General features: G+C 35.4%; 1 protein-coding gene across 6 annotated transcripts in view; it reads right to left on the bottom strand.

Moving 5' to 3' along the window:
* FANCL (FA complementation group L) overlaps positions 1 to 20,737 on the bottom strand; it is a 171,234-nt gene extending 150,497 nt beyond the window's left edge. For 2 of the 6 annotated variants that reach the window (XR_012121174.1, XM_073212874.1), the window contains exons 1-4: positions 19,975 to 20,736; positions 6,963 to 7,021; positions 4,461 to 4,521; positions 1,863 to 1,919 (exon numbers count right to left, since the gene is read on the bottom strand). Coding sequence is in view for 5 of the 6 variants with exons in the window: in XM_073212874.1 (XP_073068975.1) it covers positions 1,863 to 1,919; positions 4,461 to 4,521; positions 6,963 to 7,021; positions 19,975 to 20,124 (327 nt within the window). In the remaining variant the exon portion in view is untranslated. Of the gene's footprint in view, positions 1 to 1,862; positions 1,920 to 4,460; positions 4,522 to 6,962; positions 7,022 to 19,974 lie in introns of all 6 variants that reach the window. The other 4 variants (XM_037020448.2, XM_073212877.1, XM_073212882.1 and 1 more) reach the window with 4 other exon arrangements.
* Positions 20,738 to 22,439: the final 1,702 nt, after the last annotated feature.

Below are 22,439 nucleotides of genomic sequence, written 5' to 3'. Positions count from 1 at the left end.
AAAAAAATACAAGCATAAAAATCAAAGTAAAATCCTGTAATGCCATGTTTGAATTGGAAATATCAATATGAACTCATGATAATTATCCTCTTTCTAGAAAGTATTTTTTTCCTAGCTTTGGCCACTGAAGAGTCCTAGAAGTAATAGCAATGAGTGCTCTAGTTTCCATACTGTGGCATCCAAATGCCACAAAGAAACCATGGCTCTTTGGAGAAATAACTGATTATTGTTCTGCAATCGGATGAGTAAATGAATCTGGAGCAACTGGAGTCAGAAAGCAAAGCTTGGGTTGTTCTTTAAGAACTCAGGAGTGAACATGAAAGGATCTTACACTGACCAAAAATGGTACAATTCAAGCATCAAAAAGAATTACGACTGCAATGGGTTGAAGTTAATCTAATACATAAAAAAATTAATTTATCCAATATATAAAAACCCATGCATTAGTAATGATACTAACAAATACCATTAGTTCCCTTTGACAGTTTCTAGGCACCAATTCATTATTCTAAAATCTGATTTTTTTAAAAGAAACAATCAGTATTGTTATCCTATCTCTCCAGTATGAACCATGTCTCTAATTAACCAAATACCTGATGAGGGTAAGTTTTCTCTGTAGATTTTTGACTAATCAATTCAGATTATGAATTTTTAAAATCACTATTTGTAACCCCTAATGAAATAACAGATGTAGGCAATGACCATAATTTGATGCTAAAATCATTAGGTGATAGGTTGATGGCAAAACTTTCTACTGGATGGATCTAAACCTAAGATCAGTCTTAACTTTACTAAAAGAATAACTATTAGACACTATGTGCCTCCTGACACAATGTAAGTACAGGTGCAAAGTATTCTGACCAGAACAAATGAACTCAATCAACTCTGTTGCAACCTCTAGATCTAACTGCCAGATCACAAAAAAGTAGAAAAATGTGTTAAAAGATACCATAAATAAATGAAATCAGATGCTGGAAATTTTATAGGTCACATACTCTGGTTTTTTCAACAAGTGGAGGCATGAAAATAAATGGTTTGGAGGAAGAGGTGCTGCTGTTATAAATTAAGAGACTTGATTATCAACTAAACATGTGGCTGACCTTGTTTGCACACTGATACAAAGTAGCTATAAGTAATTACCATTAACTTTGTTGCGGTTATAAGAGCATATTTAAAAAGAGAGGAACACTTAGCTGTTAGAAGTATACACTGACATATTTATGGTTGAATGGACACAATGCCCAAGATTTCCTTAAAAATATTCCAGTCCCTTTCTCCTAAAAGAGTATAAGAAATATGATTGGCAAAATGTTAGTTACTTCATGGGCCATAGGTATTCCCTATAGTCTTCTCTTTTCTGATTATGTTGAAAACTGCATAATAAATTTTTAAAAAATACAACTTCAGTAGGGTAAATGAAATAATCAAGTTTTTTATACATAGTTGATTAACTGAATAATCCATTACTGTACATAACTATAAGTACATAATAAAGGCTTACAAGTTTTTCAGAAATCTGCGACTATATACAAATTTATACCTAATACTGTATTTTTAAGTGTGACCATCTAATCTCTCCAGAAATGTTAAATTCTCTGACAGCCCAAGAGTACATTTTATTTCTTCACCACCTGTCCAAGACTAGTGTCAAGTGTATCCAGCTTATGATATAATCAAATTGGTTTTGACTCCTCATGCAGTTTGAGAAAAGTACCATCCACATTTATGCCCACAGTAAAATAAAACATTATATGACTGGGACTTGAGAAGTTTTAAATTCTAATCATGTTAATTTTTAAAGGAATTACAAAACAAATCAAGAGTCATAGAATATGGTTAAGTGTTAGAAAACAAATTCTTACCAAAAGCATCTTTAACTCCATCATAAAGCTCATTAGATCAGAAGAGTGCTGCATTCTCTAGATCAAAACAACATTTCCAATTAATTTCATTTGTATAATGAATATTCCATGCACTGAAAGTGAAATAAAGTTCCACGTGAATGTGGAAAAAATATTAGCTGCACCTACAACTTAAAGATGTAAGAACTGAAGTATGGTCATCACCCCTACTACTCCTCCTAATTTCATTTTAAAAGAGTAATTAAAGCCCTCAAGCCTGTTTTGGTGAGATATACTGTGTAAGAATGTCACTTAAAATCTCTCAGCCTTCTCTGTTCCTTCAGCACTGATTACTGTCAAGTTTAGCAAATCCAGCAAACCACAGCTTCAAAAAAGTGGTAACGAGTAAAGAGAGTAAGAAGAGAAGCAAAAATATAGAAACCAGGCAAATCTATACAATTAAGAATATCTAGTTAGAGCACTGAATTAACAATGATCAATAATACCATTTTTAATTTTTTTTCCTTGACCTTAAAGACTACATGTTACTGTAACTTTGTCCTTTCACGGCTAACCCATATTAATTCAGAAGGAGTCAATCTCTCAGTAAGATAAAACTGTTAAAATGACAAAGGAAATAACTTCCAAAATAGAATGAATATTTAAGAGTCATGGTTCCATTTCCTAAAAGTCTTTGATTCTTAAAATAACAATACAATAAAAGAAAGCAGTCTCAAGTTCAAAACTGTTTCCTTTGATAAAACTAGCATTTCTCTACTTGGAGTCAAAAATATTGTACTTTTGTTACTTTTTGTGATACACTGCACTACTACCACACGATTCTGAACAAAGTCAATATGTGAATTTGTTCACTCTTTAGATGAGAAAATAACAATCTGAGATATTTTAATAATGCATAACACAGACAATTCACATCTTAACATAACTTTGAGTGGGCATGTGTTTGTAGAACAAATCTTCTGACTTTCCCGTCTTTGATAACAGTATTTTCCCCACCTAGTTTACAACTGATGAGCAATAAATGACATCAATGGTTTGCAAACTACAGCTCAGAGACTAACTATACCCAATACCTATTTTTGTAAATAAAGCCACAGAAAAAGTGCTGACCCCCCTGAGCACATTTACTAATTTAAAATGATACAAGAATAGTAATAGTTATTTGGACTTTGAAACAAAACAAAGACTCAAGCTAATACTGGGTTCTACATGATCAAGTAGAGGGAGGTACTTTTTCTAGGAAAAATTGGTGAAGAAAAACAGTTACAGGTATTATTATACTTAGTCTTCATTAAGAAGATTTTTTCAGGCTATTTAAATATCTCATAAAATAGATTCCTTTCTTAAACTTTAGTATACAGTATAAATAATCACAATGGATGGGTAGGAGGCAATGGGGAGAAAACAGAAATAATTTAAACATCCCCTTATAAAACTGTTGTAATTATACTGCCAGCAATGACAACCTATTCTACAAATCAAATTATTTACCTCCTATATTCCTTTGTGATTCAGTAATGCCTTATGTGAGAGTGAGTGTCACTGTCAGTTATAGATAATAACCTGCTTTTAAGATAGAGAAAATACAGGAAATCAGGAAAAACATACAAATGAATAAACCATCAAAAGAAATGTAGTTTTACTTACATTTATTTTTCTACAAGAGGCATTTCATTATTTTCAATTGCTTAACTGTTTTGGAACCTAAACATTTTAAGAATAACTAAGTGTGTGTGTGTGTGTGAAATCAATGTAGGTGGTTAAAAGCACAAATATAACCAAGTGTGTGTGTGTGTATGTGTGTGAAATCAATGTAGGTGGTTAAAAGCACAAATATAACTAAGTGTGTGTGTGTGTGTGTGTGTGTGAAATCAGTGTAGATGGTTAAAAGCACAAATATAACTAAGTGTGTGTATATGTGTGTGTGTGTGTGTGTGAAATCAATGTAGGTGGTTAAAAGCACAAATATAACTAAGTGTGTGTATATGTGTGTGTGTGTGAAATCAAAATAGGTGGTTAAAAGCACAAATATAACTAAGTGTGTGTGTATGTGTGTGTGTGTGTGTGTGTGTGAAATCAATGTAGGTGGTTAAAAGCACAAATTTCCAGATATAAAATCAAGTAATAAAAGAATACTAAATTAATCCTGCCTGTATCTCACCTATGCTGCCTTCATGTCTACTCTCATTATATATATATATACATGATCCTAAGTGATTCCCACCACATCTTTTCTGTTGCTAATCTAGCACTACAATCTCATTTTGGCCACAGTCTGAACTCCGAAATGGGTCCTAGGATTTTTTTTCATACCATCACTATTAAGTTTTAGCAGAAAAATCACTCAAAAAGTGGTGGATACAGTAAATGCATTAAAGACCCTAAAGTCTCAGTTTCAACACAAATGCTGCCTGGAGATAAAAAACATTTTACATAATGTATAAATCCTTAGAATATTTGAGAGAGATGAAGCCTATAAAATTCAGTAACTATTAAACCAATTTATTATGACATTCTGCAAAGTAGGTACTTAAAAAAGAATAAATTTAGTAATTTCTTATTCTCCCTTAAAACGTAAAACTTTTAAATAGAACTTACCTGTTGTACTATTTGATGGTATCCACTAAGTATTGTTCTCAGTTGCCAACTACATAACAATCTAAAATTTTAATGAAATAAAATGGTTTGTTCATTGTTCAGCATTAAAAAAACTTATTTGTATGCTAACACAAACATGCACATGCATAGAAAAGAATGACACATCCATAATTTTGGCAAGTTAAATTTTTTTACCACTGATACTGTTGAAAGTCTTGTCTTCAAACTGTCAGTACTAATTTTATTTCAAAATATAAATAACTGTAATCAGTAAATCATATGCAAACAGTACATATTTTTTTAACTCTAACATCTCCAAAGCAACATTTTCTATTGAACTAGATTCTTCTCCAAGGTATGTTAAATAAAACCAACAGTTTTGATCATAATACACAGAATTTGTATTTGAGAAAGCATATGTAGCAAAACAGTCTTCTTCAAATTCCAGATTAAAATAACTAAAAGGATACATATTTTAATTATATGAGTAGTTTAAATTAATGTTTATTTATCTATTGGCTCACCCCACCTGTGCTCTCAATATTGCTAGGTAAGTAACTCTTCTAAGAATTGCTTTTACTTACCTATAAGTAGGAAGCCTCTCTGAGTTTTTCCAGCCACAGCCTTTTCACACCATGATGACTCTATCCTTGGTCTGCTAAACCCATTCCCACCATATATTCTGTCTTAGTGGCAGAGTAGTTCATTCAACGGCCCATGGGAAAAGTCCCTATCCAAATGTACTTTTCCATCCCTTGTCACCCACCTTATCATATCAGTTCATAAATTATATGTTTACTGTGGTTATCTGTAATTTACTGTTTTTTTTCTTCTTTAATGTATTAATTTGCTCAAGCAAATGTCATCTTAAAACATTATTATAACTCTTCCTTAACTGCATAACCTCCTCTAGCCACTCCTTTTCTTCAAAACAATTTATACTGCTTACATTTTCTTCTACTCACCCACTTCAAAACCCAATATAACCTGGCTTCTGCCACTGCATGAAATCTATCCATAACTAAACTGATCCCTTTGCAACACTCAGCACTGCTAACTATTCTCTCCTTAAGCCTCTTTTTCTTTTTTAACTGAAGTGGTGTTGACATAAAATATTAGTTCCAGGTGTAAAACAGTGATTCAAAGATTATCTACATTACAAAGTACCACATGATAAGGATAGTTACCATCTGTCACCATCCAAAATTATATTATTAACTATATCCCTATGCTGTACTTTTCATCCCTGAGACTTATTTTATAATTAAGAATTTTGTACCTCTTTATCCCCTTTACCTATTTTGCCCATTGCTCTATCCTCCTTCCACATGTAAGCCTATCTTCACTGGCTTCTCTGAAGTTGAATTCAGAGACAACTGTTCAGCTTTTCCTCTTATTTCTCTGGTCTATCCTTAGTCCTCTTCCACGTTCCTCTCTATTTACTTGTCCTTTAAATGTTGGTATGCCTTCAGAGTTCTATCATTGGCTTTCTCTTTTCACTCCATACATGCAGTTACTGAAAAGTCTATTCATCCTCATAGCCTCAAATCCCACACCTACTGTGACTTCCACACACATCTCCTTTTCTAGTCTCAGACTTGAGTTCCACATCAATATAGTACTACCTACTAAATCTTTCTTCATATTTCACACCCAGTATGTTTTTTCATGTATTATTATTTTTTTTATTTTGGTATCGTTAATGTACAATTACTTAAACATTATGGTTCTTAGACTCCCCCTATTAACAAGTGCTCCCCACAAACCCCATTATAGTCACTGTCCATCAGCGTAGTAAAATGCTATAGAATCCCAGTATGTTTTAAAACAATTTCTCTTCTACTTCTCCATTCATGACCTCTTCTCTAGCTTAGTGATCTGGGCCAGGAACTTGGACCACATCCTCCATTCCTCTTTCCCTCTTATCTCCCACTTTTAATCAGTAACAAATCTTGTTAATTATACTCATAAATATCTCTGGATTCATCCTCCACTCTATGCCCAGAGATACTTAGGAACAGAAATGTGATTTCAGGCCATACCTAATTTCTAGTCTCATCTCTTGACATTCCTGATGAACTTTCTGTACCAACAGCCCATGCTGATTTATACCAGGGCTGACATAAATTTATATTATACCAGGACTGAACTGAAAATGTGGGTCTTTCCACAGACTGAATATATACATAATTAACACCAGTCAAAAGTTGGAAACAAAATCTAATTCATTTGTATTCTCCTTTTATACTTCAGTTCAGTACTTGTTAGTGAAGTTTACAAAATTGTTGTTTATTGATTTAAATGAAAAAAAGATTAGGGAATTAATGTGTTACCTTGAAAAGTGCCAGGAAAATAATTTATAAATGCACAGATTTGAAAAAATCAGAAATGTTTCTGGTTGACTGATAAGCAATTTAAGCAAAACTCTAATGACTGGAATCAGTTTATACCAGATAAACAGATTGCCCATCCTATCATATGTATAACAAAATACCATATCACCTTGCATTCTTCAACTGTAAATCTTCAGGCAATAATATTCTAAGGTGGAAATCTCTTCCCTGTGGAAAATATTGAAAAGATTTACTCAAATTTCCATCTTTCACTTAATGTTAAGGGAAGTTAAATATATAATGACATAGAAAGGCAATGGTTTCCTTAATTTTCTAAAAGTTATCAACTTTACCCAAATATTTACACTTAATTAAATAGATGCAACAGAATATTGCATTTGAGGGAAAGTGACTCAAAAAATGTCTGTTGGAAACTTTAATTATTAGGAAATCAAAACACTAAGGACATTCTCTTTAAAAACAAAGTCACTTACATAAACACAAGGAATATTAAATTGTTAATGTAGACAAAAGAGTCTTAAATGTTATATCTCTCTTAGAAAATCAATGAAAAAGGAATTCCTTCAAACTATTTTGAATATACAAAAAAAAATCAAATCACAATGTAAAATAATATGTAATACATTATAGGCTTCATAGTACAATTTTTTAAACTTTAATAAAATGAAAATATAGTTATACAATCTAAACATACAGACATTACAAAAATATTTTCTTAGAGTGTATTTAATTTTCCCACACCCTTGAACAATTAATTAATAAAATCACTAACATATAATAACATTACTTAAATTTAAATATTCACTAGCTACATATTTGAATATACAAAATATTGCTCAGGAGTCTAAGGAAAGAAGAGCTATTCTCTGAGAAACATATTCACTTTCTTTCTTGAGAAAGTGATGGGTAAGCAGCTTAAACTTTGTACCTTAAATAGAATAATACAAGTGAAAACTGAGCAAAGTTAAGAACAAGACAAACAGAAATATAATCTTTTACTCCAACAGTATAAAATGAAAGAGAGTAATAAAATTCTTGAAAAATAATCACCATGAGAATTTTAGCACAGTCTCCCTCAAAGCAGTTTCAAAACTAGAGGAACACAATTAAATGTACCCCATAACCTTTACTTTCATGATAATATTACAGTTCTGACTTTCATTACATTTAAATGTCCTTTAAAAAAATGAAACAAAATGTACTACTGACCTTTTCAAAAGGTCAGGTAACAATAATTCACTATTTCATTAAAGCACTAAAGGTATTATGTAGTAACTTTAACCTAACTTTATAGACATCCCCCACATATGTGTAAGAACAATCTGAAATTCAAAATGTACATGAAAAATAGTAAAACTACTCTACTGACCTGTTATCTGAAAGAACAAAATTTCAAAGTCTCTTATTTGCAAAATCCAACCATTTTAAAAGGTCAAATGCCATGTTACATGTCATGATACTTCTCTGATTCAAGAAAATGTCCAAAATCAGCTGTTTTTTAGTTAAGGCAAAATGTTAATCACTCTCAAGAAGCAGCTTTTCCAGGTCTGCAGGGAACAAAACACACATCCTCCCAAATAGATAAATATTAAGAAAAACTAAAACCATAAAAATCAGAAGACAGAGAATACCATAAACTTCAAATTACCCGTAGGAAGTAAATTATAAGCCACTTTCCAGTGGTTTCTACTCTGGAGTTCCCATAGCAAGTGCTTTTAGAGAACTATAGGGTTCAGAAAAAAATGCATGGAAGAGAGAAGAGAGGATTGGACTAAGTAAAAAAATAATAAAAGATTTGGTAGGTCAGAGCACAGGCTACAGGGAAGGGACTTAAATATGAACACAAAAGCCAAGGAGCTCATCATGGAAAAGAATTGCAGAAGATAGTAAAAAGCAGGTAGAGACATCCTTTGGAAAACAGAAAATTAGGAGTAAGAGTGGGAAACTTAGCATTTATATAACAAGATATAAACACTCAATAACTCCCTCAGCACTACCCAAAAAATCACCCAATAAATAAATTGCACTTCACTTCATTGACAAAAGAGGCTATTCTTGAACTACAGATTTTGTAAGTCACTGCAACAGCTAAACTATTCACAAATACAAAAAAGTTGCCTTCATCCATGCCAAGCTACCATGAGACAAAAACAGACTAGAAGAATCAAAACATTTCAGGTGATGACAACCCCCCATGCAATAAAAACCACATGCCATAACCAAGTTACAATACTGAGTTACAATGCATGCTATTACTAACTGAGCATTTTGCACCCACATTCAGACATTCAAAACTTAACTACAATTAAGAACAAATCATAAAAAGAAATTTTTAATTAAGAAAAAAGCAAAATTATATTAAAATGGAAGAATAAATAGTTAAGAAAGAATAGAATAAAATTAAAATTTCCTACAAGATATGAGTAAGAAAATTATCAAATGAAAAAAAAGTTAAAACCATCAGAGAAAAGCAGTTGATGTGGAAACAGGCAAAGAAAATCCAATATACAAAGAATTGGAGACCACAGGATAACAAAAAAGAAAAAAAAAAGAGTATTTAAAATTACGATCCAAGTATGCTTTCTGGAAATTCACATGCTGGAAAAGACAACTGAACATGAGAAAAGTGACTCATAATGACCCACTCAGAGAACTACCTTAGTTTACATATTTTAAAAATAAGGAAAAGGTCTATAGCTTCTAAGAAAAAGATCAAATCATTTATATGGGAAACAATAAGATTGGCATCAGATTTCTCAAAGCAAGAAACAAATGGACTAGAACTTTAAGAAATTGAACAAAGAAATGCTTCCAACCATGATGGAATAACAGGGGCAGGATTTATCTTTCCCACCTTAACTAAAAAAACAGACAAAATATATGAAAAAAATGATTTTCAGGTATTAAACAATAGGCAGCACAGGACAGTGATCCTTGAAAGAAGAGAAACAAATGAGAAAATAGTACTGTCCAGCCTTACTGCGTGAAGAATTTTTCAGGCTACAGGGCAAGGATGGAGAACTAAACAGAGCCTAAATGCTCCATGATTTGGGAAGGCCAACTCATATAGAATTCATGAACTATAATACTAAAGAGCATTCCTCAAAAGGAGACTTCCTGAGTACTGCTTGCTGCATGGATGTGAGAAAACCACCCAAAGCTGGGAAACCATGAGAATGGAAAATAAAGACAATCTTGGAGCTCACACAAAGCTGGAGGTTGTCACATTCCAACCAACCAGAGAAGAAAACCTTGTAATGTAAGAGCCATCATCAAATAGAGCACTCAGAAGAGTGTTGCCTCAGCAATAGAGCCAAATCAGTCTGGGCTAAAATGTATTCTGGTTCTACCTAACAAAGCTTAAAAGCAAGCCTTGAAAAGATCGAACTGTCTCCAAATAATTTAACTGCAGCTTAGAACAAATCTCAAGAATATGTAAGAGAAAAAAAGAATGCCTAGCACACAACAGGCAGAATGCACAATGTCTGACATCCAATCAAATATACCAGTAATGGAAAGAAGAAAACAAGATTCACAATCAAGAGAAAAATCAGGAGAAAATTTGAAAATGGCAGATGAGAGAACTGCTTTTAAAGATTTAAACAATTATAACTGTATTAGATACGTTCAAGAATGTAAAGCATGAGTATGCTAGACTCAGGAAAGATATGAAGACCCAAATCAGAAATGAATGATACAATGACTGAGATAAAAAATATGCTAGATGGTATTAATAGCAGATCATACTATACAAAAGAAGATGCTAGTATACCTGACTAAAAACAGAAACAGAACATTCAAAATAAAACAGAAAAAGAGACTTAGGGAGGTGGGGGAGGTGAAATGACCATCAGTGAATTATGGAACAAATTAAAGTGGCCTAATATGCATGTATTTTGAGTTAACAATACAGGAAAGACAAAGAAAAAAAATTTTTTGATGTAATGGCTTAAGTTTTTTCCAAATTTAATGAAAACATATACTGACATATCCAAAAAGTTCTGCAAACCTTATGGAGAAAAAACATGAAGAAAACTTTATGAAGATACATCAAATTCACAAAAACCAATGATAAAAAGAAAAATCTTTAAAGCAGCCAAAGAAATGCAATACACTATTTACAGAGGAACAAAGAAAAAGTAGAGATTTCTCATAAGAAATAATGCAAGACAGTGAAGCAACATCTTTGAAGTACTAAAAGGAAAAAAAGTCAACTTGGATTTTTACATACATGAGAATATCTTTCAAAAGGCCAAATAAACAATTTTTCAGACACAAAACAGGTGAAAGAATTCATCAGTAGCAGACAAGCACTATAACAAATATTAAAGGAATAACTTCAGGCAGAAATGAATGAAATGAGATGGATATACAATACACGGTACCAGAAACAGTAAATATTTTTCTTTTTTAAAAATCTCTTTAGAGGACAACTGACTGCCAAAGCTGGAAACAATTTGAATAAAGTAGTATTGGACTATAACCCAAAGTATAAAATATCCATGAGTCCACACTGATAAATGATTGAATTAATAAATGGGGGAGTTAAGCTAATGTCCCATAGAGAAGAATTCCAGATAAATTACATAAATATTACACCTTAAAGGAGGAGAAGCACATCTCCCATTCCTGAAGTGGGGGATTCTAGCGGTTTTCTTCCAAAGAGTACTGTATGGACAGAGGGGGAAAAGAATAACTTTACAATAGGGAAAGCTGACAAACACTACTTCAGCCAGTGATCAAGGTCAACATCAACAGTCATAAATCATACTGATTATAGGCACCCTTGATATGATGTGATGAAATAGTAAATTCTAATGTTCCTCTCAAAAACATGTAACCAGTCTAATCGTTGAGAAAAACAAATTCCAAAAGATCAGTATCCTACAATATACTTGCCTATTACTCCTCAATAAAGAGGGTCATTTCACAATCATAATGGAGACAAGGTCACCAGAAACAAGGAACCCATCCCTAAGCAGACATGATGATGTGGTATATTGGATGGGATCCTGGAACAGAAAAAAGACATTTGGTAAGAACTAAAGAAATCTGCATAAAAGATGGACTTGAGTTAATAAATGTATCGATACTAGCTCATTAACTGTAATAAATGTACAATAGTAACATGTTAAGAAGACAAACTGTGAAGGGAAGGAAATAGTACATGGGAACTCTGTACTATCTGCTAAGTTTTTCTGCGACTAAAACTCTTATTAAAAAATAAACCTTAATTTTTTAAAAAGTTCATTGTTTAAAAAAAAGAGTGCATTGGGAGGGTTATAAGATGAACTGAAATAAAATATATGACAATAGCACAAACACCAAGAAAAAGAGAAGTATATTGTTGTAAGATCCTTATACTATAAGGGTAATGGCATATGTAAAAGAGTTTAAGTGAAAGTTGCATATTGGAAACCACAGAAAAAAAAAGTCAAAAATTAAATACCAACAGTGCACATAAAATGGGATCCTAATATTACTTTAGGGCAAATCATGACAGTTTTAAGATATATACTATAAGCCATAAAGTAATTACTTAGGAGGAAAAAAAAAGCTAATAAGCTGACAGAAGAGATAAAATGTTGTATGATGTATAATGTAAAATGCATAAAAATAGGAAAAAGTAAAAAATAAAGGAACACATGGGACAAACAGAAACAATCAGCAGGAAATTAGATTTAAATCTAACCATATCAATAATCGCAGTAAATGTAAATGGTCTAAACAGCCCAAATAAGAGGCAGTGATTGTCAGATTGGATAAAAAAGCAAGGCCCAGAAGAAATCCCCTTTAAATATAAAGACACAAAGAGATACAAAGAATGAAAAAAAGATAAGTCATGCCAACAATAATTTTTTAAAAGCTTGAGTCATATTAATGCTAGAGAATACAGACTCCAGGGCAAAGATAACCAGAGATAAAAAAGGGTCATTTCATAATCAGAAAGGAATCAGTTCATCAAGAATGCTTAGAAACCCTAAAGGATGTACCTAATAAGAGAACTTCAAGATACATGAAGCAAAAACTGATAGAAATGAAAGTAGAAATTGAAAAATCAACAATTATAGTTACAGATTTCAATACCCTCTTATGTTAACAGAAAAAGTAGACAGAAACCAGTGAGGAGATAAAAAACTTGAATAGCATTATGAACCAATTTGACCTGACATTTATAGAACATTCCACCCAACATTCCAACAAGAATACACATCTTTTACAAGTATACAAAAACATTCAACAAGACATATTGTAAGCTATCTCATAAAATCAGTCCCAATAAATATAAAAGAATTCAAATCATACAAATTATGTTCTGTGACTAACATGAAAATAAATTATAAGTCGGTATCAAAAAAGATATATGGAAAATCCTCAAATATTTAGAAAGATATTTCTTTGAAGTAATCCATGGGTTAAAGAAGAAATTAAGTACTCTGACCTGAAGAAAAAAATACAACATACAAAAATTTGTGTGCTACAGCTAAAGAAAAAATTATAGCACTAAACACCTGTATTATAAAAAAAAAAGTTCTTGTTATCAATGAACTAATCTTCCACCTAAAGAAACTAAAAAACTACATCAGAAATTGATGAAACAGAAAAAGAAAAATAATAAAGAAAAATCAAGTAAGTCAAAAGCAGATTCTTTGAAGAGATCTATAAAATTTCTAAGCCTCTATCCAGATGCATCAGGAAAAAAGAGAGAAGACACAAACTACCAGTAACAGGAATAGGGGCAAGAGGTATCCATAAAATATTTCTGTAATTTCTTTGATAATTCTACCTTTCAGAGTTGCTGCCTCATCTCTCCCCTTCTGAGTATGGACTGCAATTGACACTTGATTCTAACAAACAGAATAAAGCAGAAGTAAAAATGTGTAACTTCAGAGGCTAGGGGAGAAATGGAACTGTGCAGCCTTCTTCTTGATTTCTGTTGCTCTCTCATGGGAAGCTAGCAGCCATGTTGTGATGACAGTCAAGCAACACTATGGAGGTCCATGTGGTGAGGAACTGAGGCCTCCTATCAAGAGCAGAAAAAAACTGAGGCCACCAGCCAGTAACTATGTGAATGAACCATCTTGAAAGCAAACCTTCCAGTTCTAGTCAAGCCTGTAGATAACTGACAACCTGGCCAACATCTTCCCTGTAAGGTCATGAAAAAACAGTGATCCAGAACCAGCCAGCTAACTCACTTCCAAATTTCTGATCCAGAGAAAAGACGAGGTAATAAATGTTTGTTGTTTTAAGCCACTAAATTTTGAGATAATTAGTGATGCAGCAAAAGATCATCAATAAATGAGCATGATTACAGATTCTAAAGACATTAAAAAGATAAAAGGGAATATCATAAAACAACTTTTAAGCCAATACACTAAAAAACCAAGACAAAATGAACAAATTCCTTGAAGGAAGCAAACTATCAAGCTCACTCAAGAGGAAAAGGAATAACCTAACACAGAAAACACCTTCTTTTAACCACACACAAATTACACAGAAAAAGGATAAGTTTCAAAGTAGAATTTTTACAAAAACATTGTCTAACCACAGTGCAGTAACCTAAAAGTTAATAACAAAATTAAAAATCAAAGAAGACCTTCAAAAAGAGAAAAATCTTTAAAATCTTCTATTAAATAACTTTGGGGTACAGCAGAAATATAAATTATGGGAATTCTAAAAAACAATAAAATGCTACATGTCAGCATCTGCAGGATACTTTTAAAACCGTGATAAGAAAAGGTAAAGCCTTAAAAACTTGTATCAATAAAAAAGTGCTGTCACTGACCAAATGTGGGGCAATTTAAGCATTAAAATATATAAGGGAAGTAATGATTATAATGCAGTAAATTTTAAAATCCATGAGTCCATTCTAAAATAAATAAGTGGGAAAAAAGAGAAAGCTACTCTTATAATAATAATTAACAATTACAGAAGAAATGATGGGCTTAGAAAAATCATCATTTGGCAGCCATCACAGTATTAACTGACTCAAGGAAGAGTCAATGGATGCTAAAACTGGCGTATGTGTGAAAGTCTGATGTCTCAGTGTAGCTCCCTAAAATATTTATCAATTATAAAAGGAAAATTATGGGACAAACAGAAACAATCAGCAGGAAATTAGATTTAAATCCAACCATATCAATAATCGTAGTAAATGGTCTAAACAGCCCAAATAAGAGGCAATGATTGTCAGATTGGATAAAAAAGCAAGGCCCAGAAGAAATCCCCTTTAAATATAAAGACACAAAGAGATACAAAGAATGAAAAAAAAGATGTCATGCCAACAATAATTTTTTAATTATTAATATGCCACCTTAAACAGGTGATCAGATTTATCATCATCAATAATGAGACCACTGACTTCATTTACCCTGAAAAGGACACAGCATTCTTTTCTGTCATCTCTGCCAAAACTGCATAATCTGAACTGAGGGATGTTCTACCAATGACCAAACTGTATTCTTAAAAAAAAGAGTCAAGTTCATGAAACACAAGGAAAGACTAAGGAACTAATCTAGACTAAAGAGACATGACAACCAAATATAACATGAAAATTTTATGTTAGATGGTAGAGGGCTGGGAGGGAGTCTAAAATATATAATGGTAACATTAACAAAATCTGAATTTGGACTCCATATATAATGGTCCTATATTATGATTAATTTTCCTGATTTGGATAACTACTGAGGTTACATGAGAGTGTATCCTTGTCCCCATGTTATTTATGCTGAAGTACTCAGAAATAAAGGGGGCTCTGTCAGCAACTTAAACTGAGCAGGTGAAGAATGTGTATATATACACACCCACATATACTCACTCATAGTACTAAATCAAATGGGGCAAAGGTAAAATGGTGTATCTGTGTAAAGAGTATACTCAAATTCTTCATACATCTTTGCTATTTTTCTGTAAGTTTTAAATTGCATACAAGACAAAATCAGCTTCCCCAAACAAAACCATGTTAAATAAAGTTTTCAGGTTAAGATTTCAATAAACTACTTAAGGCAAGTTGTGGATAAAATGAAGGTTACTATGGCCAGGATTCTCACCTGGCCCTGGTTGGTTCATTCACTATGCACGTGTTGGCAATGTGTTGTTACTGACTCTATATAAAGAGCCCTGCCCAGTGCTCTGGGTGACACAGTGGCATGGCTACAAGGCTGCTGGAGAGCAGAGGACAGAGGCCCAGAGGACGGCTGTGAGGGCAGAGGGGCCCCGAGGCAGAGACCAGCTTGCCGCATGCAGACTCACTCTGAGTGAACGGGATTTTAGTGACTGACCTGCCACCATGGAAATAAAGTTGGGTATAACTCTTTCACCCCAAGAATGTTCAACTGTCATTTCTTTGGTCATAGTGAACTTGCCCATGGTGGAAACCCAGTCGGCAGGGTTCATTGTTGACCACAGAAAAGAACAGGCTGCCCTCATGGGAGGAGTGTTTCAACAGCTGCACCTGTGGACGGGGAGATGAAAATTCAAGTATCCCCCTGTGGACGTGTGGTACTGGGAAGGAGTGGAGAACTGGGGTCCACCCCAAGAGAAAGAAAATTTACTGCTGACTGAAATGGCATCACTACAAAGTGCTGTGGCCCAAGAAGGCGCGGCCCGAGAAGCAGTATGGGCGTGCAGGCTGCCAGGTGGGGCAGGTGAAGAATGTGGAGCCGTCAGCCCCAGAAATGGAGGAGCGGAGGCTTGAGGAACAGGTGGGGGTGGAGGGCCTGCCTTGCTGGAGGCATCGGCCCCTCCTCAGTTGAGACCCCACCTGGATGAAAGCTGGTGGAAAGCCAGAAAGACTCAGCAATGGCTGGTTCTTTCAGGAGAGGTGCAGCCCCCTCCTCAGGTCGTGGAGCACTCCAGGCTCTTCTATCCTCAGGCGCAAGCACAGAAGGAAATACGGTCTGCTTCTCGAAGGAAGAATTTAAAGGGCCCTGGGAAGGTTGCGAGGACCCAGCTGTGGGGTGGTCTGAATAGGCAGGAGCAGATAGAAAGAAATTGGATGACTGGAGCTGTGGCAGCGATTGGGATCAGAGCAGCAGTTCCAGCTGCTGAGGACAAACCAGAAGGCAAAGATAAAGCAACAAGGTTGGCCTGTGTGTCTGCAAGACTTTTTGCTGGAGAGGCTGGAGAAGGTGGGTATTTAGGCCCATCCACAGTCCTTTTAGTTAACTCATTTGAGTAGAACTGGTTTGAATACAGCCAGGATGACCACTTGGTGGCAATGGATCTCCTAAGGCTTGAGGGTTATTATAATTTATTGTAGTTTCTGTTATTTGTATATTGTCATAGATTATGGAATTTGATTACAAGGCTCCAGCTTTCTCACCAGGGACCACTGCAGAGGATTGAGGGCACATAGACTGAAAGGTGAGAATCCTGGAGGGGTGGAGTGTGGATAAAATGTAGGTTCCTGTGGCCAGGATTTTCACCTGGCCCTGGTTGGCTAGCTCACTACACACGTGTGGGCCATATGTTGTTACTGACCCTATATAAAGAGCCCTGCCCAGTGATCTGGGCGGCGGGGTGGCAGGGCTGCAAGGCTGCGGGAGAGCAGAGCAGAGGCTGGAGTGGTGGCAGCACCAAGGACAGAAGCCCAGAGGGAGAGAGACGGGCTTGCTGCGTGCAGACTCCTGAATGAGATTTTAGTGACTGACCTGCCACCGTGGAAATAAAGTTGAGTATAACCCTTTCACCCCAAGAATGTTCTACTATCATTTCTTTGGTCATATTGAATCCATAGTGAACTTGCCCGGGTTGGAAACCCATTGGCAAGACACAAGTATACAGTAGAATTGTAACTACAACAAGGGTCTTAAGAAAATTTAAAATTTCATCTAATCTCAATTCTGATTGCTACACATGTTGTCTAAGTGGCTTTAGCAGACACAAAAACACAATACAAAGTACTCCCTTCAAGTTCCTAAAATTAGGCATAACATAGGTCCTGATAAAAATGTAACTTAGTAATATTCTTCAATTTTTCTAAATGTTATCTGAAAGTGAATCATGTTTTCAATTAGGTAATTCAAGACAAATACTTCCAACTGGGGAAGGAAAAAGCAGATTAGGAACAGTGAGTGAGTAACAGTGAATTTTAACTTCTACTTTCTGTGATAGTCATAATGAATCTGAAGACAAATGAAAAAGCCCAAATGTACTGTCCATTACTTTTCCTAATAACAGTGTATTTTCATTAGTTCTACAGAGACTACTTTTAGGGGTAGATAAGTTTCACTTAGCAAGTAAATTTGATTAATTACTCAGTATTTTTAAGAAATTATTAGGTTTCAAGGAGACTTCAAAACATATGGTAGGATATGGCCCATATCCTTAAAAACTGTGCTGGTGTGGGATGGGAGGAAAGGAAACAAAAGGTACAAACTTCCGGTTAAAATAAATGTTATTGGTATGTAATGTGCAGCATGGCAACTATAGTTAGTAATATCTTACTGCATATTTGAAAGTTGCTAAGAGTGTTATCTTAACCTTCTCATCAAAAGAAAAAAAATTCTTTATTGTGAATCCAATGACAACCAGACATTGCAGTGATCATTTCGCACTATACACAAATACCAGATCATCATGCTGTACACCTGAAACTGTGATACATAAGCTGTACCTCAAAAAAAGAGGCATGAAATATGCTCCTCTTTTATGTTAAACTGTCAAGCTTTCAAATAACCAATATTCACATTTGTTTGAAAGGTGAGACCATTAACTTAATCACTACTATTGAGTTAAATTTTACCTCCAATCTTTTTAATATAGTATGTGTTTTGATGAGCACTGTTAAATGAGGTAAGTGTTAAAAGTAAGGTGGGGCAATACAATTATTCATTTTCCTTTCAGGAAATAAAAATAATAGAACTCTGGGAATAGAAAATTTCTACTCATTACAATATTTTTCAAATTGTCCAGTTAATTACTAAATTTTAAATTTATTATTGTGACAAAATTGAGCAATTTGGGTTTCTATATGATAATCGAGTTCAACTAATTGAAAGTGTGCACGTCTATAAGAGGTTCACATACTTTCCAAGAAAATAGAGGTCCGTTTCAAAGCTAAATTGTTTTAAAACAACCACACTTTTTTCTTTCCTCTTCAGAAATTTCTCCTTTCTTCACAAATCAAATCAGTTGATCATGTGTTATATTTTATAGACAGAAGGTATTGCTAACAATATGACCCACATTACAAATTGCAGGTGGTTAATTTGGGTGCGCTGTCCTCCAGAATTTCGTAATTTTAAAAGACCAAAAGAAAAAACCAGTATGTAAGGGGGTCGAGGAGGAGCTACGATGTGGAGTGGAATGGTCAGGGAGCAAAAGTCTGCACTCAAAATTCAAACGTAACGTGCAGTGTAGAAGATAAAAATGCACAAGCTTAATCAGTCTGACTTTAAGGGATTCTATTTGCAATCACGGACAATAAACTTAACCTCTCCACTTTCCCACGCTTTGGTTTACTCAACTATGAAGCGAGAATAATGATTTTTTTAAACAATTTCTGCCTCAAAGGGCTGAGGATTAAGTAAGATAGTGTACTTGGAAAGCGCTTTGTAAACTTCAAAAGCGTACACGTGTGTTACTACGTGTTAAGAGACTCCACAAGAAAGGCCACTGGGAATCCGCAAAGATAATTAATGCTGTCAAGATTCCCAACAACTATCGTTACTGGATGTGCTCAGGTACAAACGATTTAGCAAAGTCAAAATGAGATTTTCGTTCAAAATGTTTTTCTACAGTTAACACGTATATAATTAGCATAGATTTCCCTTTGAACAGCCACCAACCTCCGAGAACGAGGGAGGTGTTAGAATTTTGTAGGCAAAAATTTGTAACAACAAAAAAGGAAGACTTGAAAGCGGGACAGACGCTGGTTTAGGAGGGATAAGGCACTCCGGGAGGGGAGGGGACGGGGGCGTAGCTCTCCGCCCCGCCCGCGCGCGCGCCTCTTCGCGCCTCCTCCGGGCGGTGACCCGGGCCCAGCAACGGCGGCGGGTCCGGGGCCTCTGCGCTGGGAGGAGCCGTCACGCGTCGCCCTTCTCCATCCCCACGAGTCGGGGCACCCGAAATCTCCAGTCACAGACATCCGGGGACAGAGCTGCGCGGCGAAAGAAACGGAGGCTCTCCCAGCAAGAGGGCAACAACCGAGCGGGTACCTGAGCCGAAATGAATCCTTCATACACGGTTTTCGCCCGGTTTTGTGGCAACAGCAGCGGGAACTGGCGCAACAGGCTGGCGTCCGTCTCCGCCATTGCTAGGCGTCCGTGGAGCCGCCAGGGAATTACCAGCGGGCCGGCTCGGCACATGCGCACTCCCTCCAGCACGCAGGAGAGGCGGAACCCCCGGCCGTGGCGGGAAAAGCCTCGAGATTCTGCCGGCGGAAATGAAGGGCTGGGGCTGGTAGGGCCTCCTGGGCTCCCGCCCAGCCGGAGCAGATGCCGCTCCGCAGGAGGAGAGATGGGGGAGGTCACGGAACTGACTAAACAAGATCGTTTTAGCCGTGATTTTCCTGGGAACCCGTTTGGTAATTTCGTTTGATTTTACTGAAAGACTGATAGAATGTTAGAGTTGCATTTCTTCCAGCACAAAGTGGGACTGCTACAATCTTGGGGTTGCGTTTCTTCCATTATAAGATGGTTTTTACGCTCTAGGTGTTGTAGTTCTTATTTTACCATGAACCTGCCTCAACCCCCTCTCTTTTCTGTAATTCATCTAGTATTGGCCTACCCTATAGGGTCTCCTCAGCATACAGAATATATTATTCTGTATTTATATTTAATCTTTTATAACCCAGTTAATATGTCACATACAACATATTACAATTATATGGCTTACCAACTTTAATCAGATACTGTTTTTGAGTGATGCACAAATACGTGTATATATATATATCTCAAAACATTTAAATGAATAAACAAGTTCGAAAATGATATGTTTACTTCTATACCACTTATGTTTAAAATAAACTCACACTATATTACTAGCAGTGGTTGCTTTTGGAGTAGGGAGCTAGAGAACAAAGAATGGGAGTGATGGCCTGAGGAGACTTTCTCATCTGTAATATTTTAATTTTTTCTTAAGGAGAATAGTCTTAAATTTTTAAACTAAAATTGAAAATATACCATTACAGTTAGCATCTTTATCTATTTTATTGACTACATTTTCAGCTTTGACCCAGTGTTTCTTCTCCCTGTTCCCATCAGTAATGGAAGAAGATAGGATGTCATCCATTAACATTGAGATTAACAAGGGAGAGATTGCTTTAGTATACTGAGGGATGTAGGCAGTCTTGGGAAGTGCCAAATTTAAGGAAGAATGAAGTAGCTATTCAAAGGAGTCTTCGGAAAGACTGTAAAAGCAGAGCAATAATATTACTAACATCCTATGCACTGTATCATAGGAAAAGAGGGCAGATATGCAGGATTAAGTCATGGTCAGCAGTGTAAATGCTACATAAAGGTTGAAAAGTTGAGAGTTATGGGGAGGCCTTTGGATTTGATTATTGCAAAAGTATTGATTAACTTTAAAGAGCATTTTGCTCTTGCCTGTTTTTCCTGTCCCAAATACGAGAAAGCATTTGTAAGCTTTTAAGCCTTGAGGACATTTTCACAATAAATAAACTGAAGAGTTATGCGACCAGAGATCATTAGGTAATGCATAGAAGAGTTGTCCTAGCCCCTGCATCCCTATGCAAACTCCCTCCTAGGTAGATTTCACCAATATTGAGTGTAGATCTATGGCAGGCTCCGAATAATATAATTTTTGCCTGAACCCAGACAATAAACTCGAGGAGCAATAACATCCACAACCCAACCCAATGCAAGGTGAACAAAGGAGCATTTAAGGGTTAGGTCTGCTAGAAGAGTTACTGGGTTACTGGGGTGGACTGGAATCGAGAATATGTGTTCATCATCTAAAGAAGGGATAAGGAGGTAAGTGGGTTGTTCAAAAAGTCTCTAAAGACTTCTGAATCCCTGTGAAACAGGAGACTCCAGATTATTACATGACTGTCCTCACAAGCAAAGCACACCATGACCCTCTTCCTGGGAAACATCATCCCCACATCAAAGCCACCGGTAAAAGAGATTAACAGCTTATGTTTTTTGATGAACAACTAGAAAAAAAATCTTCAGATAGCTACCACCTAACCAAGATTACAACTCAGATAATATTGTACTTGAGGATGGGAGAATAGACAAAAATAATTCACAAAAGGTGCACATTTTGAAAGGCCACAACAGTCAATGTAGCAGGGAGGAAGAAAATAATAAATACTCAGCACTATACAAGAGCAGTTGTTAGGAGGATGAAGCATACAGAAAGAAAAAGTGAAGGGAAAAATGGCTTTATTTTGAAATACTGCCTGAGGTCACTCAATCTCATTATCCAAAGACACTAAAAGAAAAGCAAGAGAAAAGTGCATCCAAAGAGGAAAGAAGATGCCCAAAGCCCTCACTTTTATTCTGGAAAACTGAAGCTGATAAATAAAAGGAAATGAGAGGACAGTTGTCATCTCACCAGTTCTCAGCAAAGGGCTTCTGATACTGCTTTGACCATCTAATTCAAGTTAAATTACTTAAATACACCCATGCCCAAGCTGTATCCTTGGCTAGTGGTTCTT

The sequence above is a fragment of the Manis javanica genome, chromosome 1 (assembly GCF_040802235.1).
Source record: "Manis javanica isolate MJ-LG chromosome 1, MJ_LKY, whole genome shotgun sequence".
Lineage (NCBI taxonomy): Eukaryota > Metazoa > Chordata > Mammalia > Pholidota > Manidae > Manis > Manis javanica.
Note: the sequence above shows the minus strand (reverse complement) of the source record. Positions and strands in the feature narration are given on the sequence as shown.